Source organism: Erpetoichthys calabaricus, chromosome 1, assembly GCF_900747795.2.
Source record: "Erpetoichthys calabaricus chromosome 1, fErpCal1.3, whole genome shotgun sequence".
Classification (NCBI taxonomy): Eukaryota; Metazoa; Chordata; class Cladistia; order Polypteriformes; family Polypteridae; genus Erpetoichthys; species Erpetoichthys calabaricus.
Window position 1 is genome coordinate 354,472,070 of NC_041394.2, and position 10,720 is coordinate 354,482,789.

Consider the following 10,720-nt stretch of genomic DNA (forward strand, 5'->3'; position numbering starts at 1 on the left):
GGTCCGTAAGTATTTAGAGAGTGACTCAATGTTCATAAATGGGGCTCTGTACACAATGGATCTGAAACAAAGCGATCGAGATGTGATTGAAGTGTAGCCTTTCAGCTTTAATTCAAGGTGGGTTTAACAAAAATATTGCATGAGCTGTTTAGAAAAGAAATTCAATGAAATGAGAACTTGTATTGAAGCTGAAGGTCTATCCCTCAATCACATAATGATTGCTTCATTTCAAATCCATTGTGGCGACATACAGAGCCAGAAATCTGAAAATTGTGTCACTGTCCAAATACTTATGGACCTGCCTGTTGTTTTTGCAGATTACCAAAGAAGGAGGAGTCTGGCAACTTAATCCTTAAGCCAGCAGGACCTTACAAGCGAGTCTCTAGCTCTATTTGGCAGACATGGTCCTTATCTGTTATGCTTTTTTAAAATCCTACTGATGCCCCAAACGACCCCCGAACAGATGACTCTTTTGTAAAACCATGTCATCATCTTTTGGTTATAGTTTGACACTTATGATCCAACCATAGGTAGCAAGTTCTTGGTCAATATGGGGCTGGGGGAGGAAGGAAGTACATCTTCCACTATATTCTCTCAGGGTTAATTTCACCCAACTTTCTCGGTGTGCTTTTACTCTCAAGATAGGAGTGAACCTCACTGTTAACTTACACTGCCTTGTTACTAAAACTCATTAAGTTTGCTCAAACAGCAAACCATCCACGTTACTCCAAATACCATTTCCTTTTGCAATTGGCTGGATGTCAAGATGGACCTGAAAGGTTCTCTTTATTAGTCCTGTTGATCACAGCACAAGGGCCGCTATTTCTGTTGTTCTTCCCATTGTGAACGTTTGAGTGTCTCTTGAGATTGCTTAACCTTGCAAATTGTTTCCCACATTCCAAACAGCAATACGGCTTACTTCCATAATGAATCCTAGTGTGTCTCCGGAGAGTCCCCTGGTCAGAGAAGTGTTTGCCACATTCAGAACAGCTGTAAGGCTTCTCTCCCGTATGAACTCTTGTATGTCTCTTAAGGTTGTTCATTTGCAAAAACTGCTTGCCACATTCAGAACAGCAGTAGCGCTTCTCTCCAGTATGAATTCTAGTGTGAGTCTGAAGATGACTGCCGGAGTTAAACTGCTTTCCACATTGAGAGCAGCAGTACGGCTTCTCTCCAGTGTGAATTCTTATGTGAGTCTTAAATGCACCCATTTGGGAGAATCGTTTGCCACATTCAGAACAGCAGTATGGCTTCTCTCCAGTGTGAATTCGTATGTGGGTCTGAAGACCAATCAAATTTGAGAACTGCCTGCCACATTCAGAACAGCAGTATGGCTTCTCTCCACTGTGAGTTCGTGTGTGGGTCTGCAGACTGCCCTTTGATGAATACCGTTTGCCACATTCTAAACAGCAGTATGTTTTCTCCCCCCAGTGAATTTTGACGTGGGTATTGAGATTACTCTTTGATGAAAATCGTTTGCCACATTCTAAACAGCAATGCGGCTTCTCCCCACTGTGAAGTTTTGTGTGGGTCTGAAGATTGCTCTTGGATGAAAATTGTTTGCCACACTCTGAACAGAAATATGGCTTCTCTCCACTGTGAATTCTCGTATGGGTATGAAGATTACTCTTTGATGAGAATTGTTTGCCACACTCTGAACAGAAATTCGTCTTCTCTCCATGGTGAATTTTGAGGTGGGTATTAAGTTTCTTCCTTGATGTAAATTGTTTGTCATATTTTGAGCAGCAGTTTGGCTCATCTCCTGTGTAAAGTATGAAAGGAAAAATGAAAGCTTATTTTCAATACACTGCTTTATTATTACTTTAAATCACAACATGAAATGAAAACTTGTTGAAATAAGGAATAAGCGTTTTGAAAACATACACAATCATAAAAATTAAGTTTTATGTGGAAAGACAATCAACTTGATATTTTTACAAATACCAAATTAGCACAATCAAGAGCCAAAGAGGTTAAATAGTAAAACAATAGTAAAACAAAAACAGAGTGTTCACAACACTCCTTTGACCAAGGACAACTTAAGAGTATTCGAACAAATTCACAACCGTAATACAATAACAAGCTGCTGCACCTTACGACAATAACACACGAGCAGTCAAACAACATGAAACATGCGGCACACCACTTCTAAGTTTCTCATAAAAAAACACAAGATCTCCCCTTATATACCCATAACCTGTGACCCTAAACATTCAAATACAGTTCTTTTACACTTACTTTCTCGAGACTTCTTTAAAGGAGGCGATTGATCTTCCCGAGTTCTAACACACGACGTTTCCTCTGTCCTCTTTGTGTCACACTGTGTCAACTCTGACTTGACACCGACAGGAGGCTCCAGCGATCGGCAGTGCCCGGTTTGATAAGAACTGATGAGCACTCCATCTTGACTCTCATCATGAAGGTCTTTACCCTTGACACCCTCCCAGTGTTTATGTTTGCCCGTCTCAATGCTGACAAGCGTCCCCTCCACCTCTTCTTTAATGCCAACTGACCCCGGTTCACAGTCCTCCTCCTTAATGCAGAGACTCTCCCGTTTCAGGTGGGCCGATCCCCATTCGCAGTCCTCCTCCTTAACATTTATGGTCCTCCTCTCCAGGTCAGCATCGCACATCTCCTCTTTCACATCCATCTCAGCTTTACGATTAATTGCAGCCATTTTCTTCCTCTCTGGGGAAAGAACGTAACTTACTTGGAAAGACGTTTGAACTTCTTTTTATAGTAAGTTTAACTTACGGCAGTTCAGGGACCCAACATTATGGCAAGCTGACAGTAACTCGATACTCTTTACATCAACCTTTCTGGTGCAAATCACACTTGGAAAATGTGGAGTGACGATCCAACAGAGTGGAAGAATGAACTGCCCACCTCCATCACACTACTGACACATGAACACGAAGGACTTCATCCAATGAATTATGCATCAGAAGTGTGTCAAAAAACGCTATGGGGGCTTCCATCATACTAAAGGCAATGTGCCTGTATAGCTGGGACTGGGACTGCCAAGTCAGACGGTGGCTTTCATTTTAGTCATGGTGGCATGTATTTGAGGAGGTTTTGATGTTAGTCGTAATAAATTATTTAATCGAGCTTCTGTTAAAAAAAAACACCGAGGACAAATAAAGTTCAATTTATCTACCTATTTAATATTAACAGGAGGAGAACTGCCTCGATCCTCAGAGACCCCACTTACCCCCAACACAAACTGTTCACACTTCTACCCTCAGGCAGGAGGTACAGACATATGAAATGCAGGACTTCCAGACTAGAGAACTCTTTCTTTCCCAAGGCCATTAGACTCCTAAATAACTGACTGGAGTTTATAACCGTGGGCCACCTCATTCTATCTACCTGACACAACTGTATTTCACTTGTCCGTCACACACCTACCTGCACATTACACTTTATACTTCTGTTCTGTTTTTATACTTTATGCTGCCTCTGTTACTTATGATCTATCTGCTACTTATTATTTATGTTTATCTTTATACGTTGGTTTTGTCATTTGGTGTGGACAGCAAAGAAAGAATTTCATTGTACAGGGAAACATGTTTCCTTACTGTGCACATGACAATAAACTTGAACTTGAGTTAAACATTTTTCTAAAATGCATTGTGTTTAACAGTAAAATACTGTTAACTGATACAACAGTACTTTGACTGTGAAAAATATCTGAAAAATTACATCAATTTTGTTTTTTTTTTTTTGGTTTTACAATGAAGATTGTGTACAACCGCACTGGCCACGACTCTTGATGGACTGGACAACAAAATGGCAGACAAGTGCAGTTTTAAAAATCCAAAAGGTCACTCAGCGTGGCTCCTAGTTTTGCAGGACTTGTGGTAAACGTTATAGAATGATGTGCTGGTGTCACAAGTGTGTTACAACCGAGAACAGGTTTGGTGTGATGGACATACTGAACAGGGGATGAAGTCGGTTTTTTATGCAAAGTTCAGTTGTGTGTTTTCATTATTTATTTAACAATTGTTATACTGCATAGTAGTGTTGAGTTTACTTATGTAATGCACGCACACACACATATAACAGAACAATCTGGATGAGAACAGGCCATTCAGTCCAACAAAGCTCGCCAGTCCTGTCCACTTAATTCTTCTAAAGTAACATCAAGTTGAGTTTTGAAAATCCCTTAAGTCCTCCTGTCTACCACACTACTTGGTCGCTTATTCCATGTGTCTATTGTTCTTTGTGTAAAGACAAACTTCCTGTTTGTGCAAACTGTCCCCTTAACAAGTGTCCAACTGTGTCCCTGTGTTCTTCTTGTACTCATTTTAAAGTCACAGTCTTGAAAGGAATTAGTCCAGTGGATCATCATTTTAAACAGTACACTCAGGTCACCTCTTAACTCTTTCAGCGCTGATGTCGACTTTTGTCAAAAGGAGTTGATGATGGTAATTAATTGTAAAGGGTGACAAAACCAACCGTTATGTTTTAGTTGGACTCTTGTTGCTGGAAGGCACTGACATCTGGAGAGAGATCAAAGCAGACATGTAAAGCAAAATACTCCGTGGACAATGTTTTGCCTATTCTCTCTAAATTGGACTATGACTTGTCAGACTCCGATTTTGATAAAAGCAATCAAAAATGAATGTGAGGTTCCAGCTTCAGCTGACTGGTCCCCAACTAATCATGGTGCTGAACAGGTACAAGTAGCTGACACACCTGCAGCACTGTTCACCTGGGGGGACTGCCACTTAACAATGACAAGAGGTAGAAACCACGCTGCAATGCACTGCGACCAGGACTGCTGCTGCTGCCCCAGCCACACAAAGACAGCCTGGCAGTATGCCTATCGCACATTCTTGGCAAACTGGTAGCCACAGCATGCAGCAAAAGACGTTTTATGTTGATTTCTATGTTAAACAATTGCTTTTCAAAAAACTATGTTTTTTGTAAAAAATATTCAGCCCTCATTAATCTTCTTTTCCTTAAACTGTAAAGGCTCAGCTCTTTTCATCTTTCCTCATAACTCATCCCTTGAAGCCCTGAATCAGCCCAGTCGCTCTTCTCTGCACCTTTCTTAGCGCTGCTATGTCCTTTTTGTAGCCTGGAGACCAAAACTGCACCCAGTACTCCAGATGAAGCCTCAACAGTGTGTTATAAAGCTTGAGCAGAACCTCCTGTGACTTGTACCCCACACATCAAGGCGCTATATAACCTGTCTGTTAGCCTTCTTAATGACTTCTGAACACTGTCGGGAAGTCGATAGCTTAGAGTCCACTATGACTCCTAAATCCTCCTCATAAGGTGGACTCTCGATTTTCAGTGCTCCCATTGTGTATTCAAACCTCACATTTTTACATCCTATGTGTAATACTTTATGTTTACTGACATTAAATTTCATCTGCCACAAATCTGCCCAAGCCTGTATGCTTTCCAAATTCCTCTGTGATGACTCTGCCAGTCCACCTATATTATATAATTATCATATATACGCACACACACACACATCTTCTTCTTCTTCCTCTTTCGGCTGCTCCCAACTGGGCTAACACACAGCCTGAAACAGGAGTAGGTGAGTGCAGTTATGAACCTGATTGAAGCCACTAGGTGGCATCATTCCTAATGTAAAGACCCAAGTGGCTCCTCAGCTGCTTGTTGTAGATGACACCCCTCTCTTCAGCTTTTCTGTCTTGTGACTCTTAACTATAAAATGATCCGCCACTGGATATTCCATTGATCCAATGCTAGTATTACTTTTCTCCTTAGGAGCTTGTACACATGCCACTTTAATGTTTTTTCCACATCAAACGCTGAGCACACTGATGTATGGTCTATACTTGTATCTACAGTTGGAAACACCTGTTATAGTGATTGTGTTATGTGAATTTCCCCTTGGGGTTAATAAAGTATCTATCTATCTAGTGTCACCATTAAGGAAAATTGACAAGTTAATTACCCCTTGTGGTATGTAGTGACGGCTGAGAAGAATTTCTAATTTTTATGGATAACAAAACTTCTGAAGAATAGGCATCTATGGTGACCAACACCAGCAATATAGTATATTAAAATGTCTATGAAAAATAATCCCTATGTCAAGTCACTCTGTTGTATGATCACAATGGACAAAACAAATGCATATTTTGCTAAAGTATTGTTAAATCATCTTCTACTTCTTTTGGTTGCTCCCGTTAAGGGTTGCCACAGCGGATCATCTTCTTCCATATCTTCCTGCCCTCGTCATCTTGTTCTGTTACACCCATCACCTGCATGTTCTCTCTCACCACATCCATAAACCTTCTCTTAGGCCTTCCTCTTTTTCTCTTCCCTGGCAGCTCTATCCTTAGCATCCTTCTCCCAATATACCCAGCATCTCTCCTCTGCACGTGTCCACACCAACGCAATCTCACCTCACTGACGTTGTCTCCCAACATGTATAATATGCATACTATAGTGTATTATATTCACACACCTGTTCCGATCCCCAAAATATTCTGAGGAAAGGGTGCCTCAGGTCTTCTGCCTCTGATGGCTGCAGACCTTTTAATAATAGGAAGCCCAAGAAATCTCAGCTCTGTTCCCCCTTTAGTGATCATAACAGGACCCCACACTTGGAATTATCTGTCAAAAGGAGCAAGTTATTTTAAAACAGTATTCAGCAAGAAATACAAAATCAACACACACATGCACACCAGGTGAATATTTCAGTCTGAATGAAAGAAGGTCAACACAAAACCTAGTGAACTATCTGCAGGAGGAGCCCCCATTAGTGCTGTACTGTCCAGTCAGTGCAGTTGACTCACAGAGGGTCACGTATAACAGAGGCAGTAGGCATCGGACAGTTTAAAAATAAAAACTGTCTGGAAAAAGGGGCTTAGTGACGGGGGACAGCAGCTACATGGTACGAACCCTAATAAAGACTGAACCAGCCTTTTTCATCAGTTTGTTTAGTGTGTTGTCACCACCTGCACTGATGCCCCCAGTACGCTGGCATGTAGAAGATGACACTGCCCGCTACTGACTGGTTGAAAACATGTCAGAGTAGCCTGCATACACCAAACGACCTCAACCTTGTCAGGAAATCGAGGTGACTCGGACCCTACTTGTGTGCAGACAGCCCCCTCGGTTGGTATTCCACTAAAGCCTGTCACTCATATACACTCCCAAGTTATTTGGATGCCCTCACCAGCTCCATGTTTTCACACTCAAGGAGAACCTGGGGCAGAGTGGACTTGAGCCTCCTAAAGTCTACGATTCTCAGGGAGTTCAGTTTGAACCAAAGGCCTTCACTAGTGTCCAACATTTATTTTCCAGCCCCCAGTAATAAATCCAACTATGGCTGTGTCATTGGAAAATCTCTGCAGATGACCCTGTACTGGATCTAAATTCTGAGGTGTACGGTGTACGGCACACTTCCCAGCCATGTCCGATACACATCTCTCTTAAGCTGCACAAACTGTGGTCTACCAGTTAGGGGGTCCATTACCCAGGGCATACAGAGCTTCACCCCATGCAGTCTGGGATGTATGGTGCCAAAAGCACTGCAGATAGGCTTCATTTTTTCTTGTGACCAAATCTGGCCCTCCTTAGTATATTTAAGGCCTGTAACGACCGTCAGATCATCCCACCCTCTCAGAGAATCGCTGCTAGTAGTCATAGCAGAGCAACGTCAATTGAAAAAATAGCCTGCAGCAGCCCACCGTGAATCACATTGCAAACCGTTTGTGATCCATTCCAATTGTAATAAGTGCATAATTTAATATGTCACTGTGCAAATATCTCTTATAAATCTGCCTTTTTCTACTGACATGCACAGCTGACACAGAGACAGATTTGGCACAGGGGCTCATCATATAGAACTGCTAGGCAAGCATTATAATAGAAGACAGACAGAGACAACTGGGAGACTGAGGACTGCTGAATACTATTTATTATCTGTCAAAGTCAGCATGAAACCGTGTCTTCTGTGCCTTGTTTGGAATGGCATGATTCACTTAAGTGGGAGGCCTGCACGTGAAGTAAGAGTATCAAGCCTTGGAACATTGCCCGGCACACCTTTGAAGCCAACAGACGTATGGGAGATCTTGTCATCCGATCCTGAAAATCTTTCCACTGCATGGCAAAAATGGTGGACTCTATACATTTGGGCCCCACTCCTGAACTGGGTTCTTGCCATTGACTTCATTTGTTATGCAGCGTAAGCCGTCATTAAACAAAGCGAAGTTATTTCTCCTATGTGATTTCTTACCGCCGTATCACTAACGGAGGGGTATTGCCTTTTATATCATATCTACAGAGTTTTGGTTACGTAACACGCCACAATTACTAAAGAACTCATTCCCAGGAAGCTAACGCCTCCTGCTGGACACACCAATTAAATACATCGATGAGTTGCGAGCCTACGTAACCCAAAAGGTGGCAACCCATGACCCACAGTTTAAGAAACTGTGTACTGGAGAAGTCCAAAAACAATGTCTTCACCCTTCTGCCCTGTTTCTGCAGGTGAGAGTGGGCTCAATCCAGAAGAGAGATAACAGCAGGGTCTGCTCCTCTGTGGTGCAGATAAGCAAACTGCAGAGGGTTCCGGGCTGTTCTGACCAGGGGTTGCAAAAGTGACATATTATAAGCCTCTCCATGGTCTTCATAATATGTGAGGTCACAGCCTCCAGCCGATAATCATTCATGACTGTCAGCTGCTCCATCTTGCCGGTTCGAATCCCTGTCACTGCCAAATGAGATCCTACTCTGCTGGGCCCTTAAGCAAGGCCCTTAAACCTTCAATTGCTCCAGGGGTGCTGTACAATGGCTGACCCTGTGCTCTGACCCCAAGGGGTATGTGAAAACTAACAAAATCCTAATACAAGAACTTGTATATGGCGAAATAAAGAACCAAAAAAAAAAAAAATCTTGGGATCAGGGACCACATGAGGGGTTTTCCATAGGAAAGGATGGGACTCAAAGATGCTCTGATAAACTCCACTCAGTGGCCCAGCACACTCCTTCAGTATTGTAGGGTTAACACCATCAGTTCCGGCAGCTTTGCACTGACTGTGTTTCGAAATGCTTTAATTTGGTCAGTACTGAGGAGTTGGGGGGTGGTGGGGTTAAGGGGCTGCTAGAATGGTGGGTGTAAGCCATCGTAGCTTGACACTGGCAGTTGGCAAGCAGAAGTGTGAGAGGGTGGGTGTGCGGACATATTCACTGGAGGAGGGGGCACAAGAGGATTTGAACCCCAATAGATTGTAAACTGCATGTGGTAAGACCGGTCCCATTCTTTCATATATTTTGTTATTTCTGTTCTCAATGAAAACAGGAGATTAATCTTTTTTTTTTTTTCCTCAGCCTTCACCACAAACCACATGGGGTGAGTAAGAGATAAATAATTTTGGTGAAGTATTTGCTTTAAGGGACAGCCAAACAACGAACACCACATTATTGACCCTCACAAACAGTCTAATGTAGTAAAAGATATTCTTGCCCAGAAGTGGGAGGGCATGGTGACAAAGCCCAGAATAACACAACCCCAGCTATCATCCAAATGCAAAAAGACATCATTGAGAGATGGAAAGTAAAACCAAAATACCTGTACCGGGCAGGGACCAGCTATGGACCATCAAGGGGTCACTCGCATTCATGTCCACGACCACTGCGAGCCAAGTTAAGTCTGTCAGTTCATGAAATCTGTGTACCTTAAGAAAATGGGAGAGAAAAAAACATCAACAGGGCACACATGACAAGTGCGTACTGACCATTAACAGACTGAAGGTCAAGTTGAGCCCGCTGGAGCTGCGAGACAGTAACATTAACCCCAAATCTCAACTCACTTCACTAGTATTCAAACAGACATTACCATAAACCACTCCAGGTCCTTCACTTTGTTTTTCTCTTGTAGTAATTAGTCCTGTAACGCCCGACTGACTCGTCGCCACTCTTTTGTACGGCCGGTCACCAATTACGTTCACCGCGGAGTGAATGGAGAAAAAAAGCGGAAATCCATGAACTGTGTGTGCGATTCGAGAAGGATGTGGCAGAAGGAGTGAACGGAAGGAAATGCATTGAAGACGGTGGGTGTGCGATGTAAGGTACACATGGGGACTCGATAACGTGAAGAGCCTCGCTGACAACAATTCACTGACAGACATGAACTCGCCTCTCGTTCAAGTCGCGAGCACTAACTTATTGGCGCGAATAAAAAGTCAGACCACAATAAAGTGTTGTCCCCAGATCCCTAGCACTTACCCTCTGCCTGTCTGCAATTCTTTTTAAACTCGTCCACACTCCTGCTGGCGGCAGCTTCAGTTTCCGTCGCGCTCGATGACGTCACACGGCACTCCACCGCGGATTGGACAGAGAGAGAGAGAGCGCGCGCATGCGCGCACACTTTCGGGGTTGGGTTTGTCCACTTTGAATGAATCGCAGATACAGCGAAAGAAAACAAGCGCCATGGTTTGTTAAAGTACAAAATATAAAACTGTTCGTTTTTCTTAACGACCACAAACAAAAAAAAAAAGAAAGGGATCACTGTCTTTATCTTGTGCGACACTATAAAAGAGAATCCAGCGAAAACTATTTATATTTCTTTGTATTACCTCTCCGTTGTTGTGGCCGTGGAGAGCGCCCTGACTGCCGGCTCCGCTGTTCATTTCGGGCCCTGCGCGCGCCGTCTTGTTACCGCGACTTCCCCACTTCGTCGCTGTATCAGCTAAGTTCGTTTCTCGCGGACTTGCTTCCTCTTCTTTCTCAC

General features: G+C 43.0%; 1 protein-coding gene across 1 annotated transcript; it reads right to left on the reverse strand.

The window, feature by feature from the left end:
- Positions 1–430: 430 nt before the first annotated feature.
- Positions 431–10,275, reverse strand: LOC114665381 (zinc finger protein 501-like). Its single transcript, XM_028819920.2, has 4 exons — positions 10,216–10,275; positions 9,560–9,665; positions 2,239–2,688; positions 431–1,762 (listed from the first exon to the last, which is right to left on the reverse strand). The coding sequence occupies exons 2-4, from the start codon at positions 9,609–9,611 to the stop codon at positions 762–764; spliced, it is 1,503 nt and encodes a 500-aa protein (XP_028675753.1). The 5' UTR covers positions 9,612–9,665; positions 10,216–10,275; the 3' UTR covers positions 431–761.
- Between the last annotated feature and the right edge of the window lie 445 nt (positions 10,276–10,720).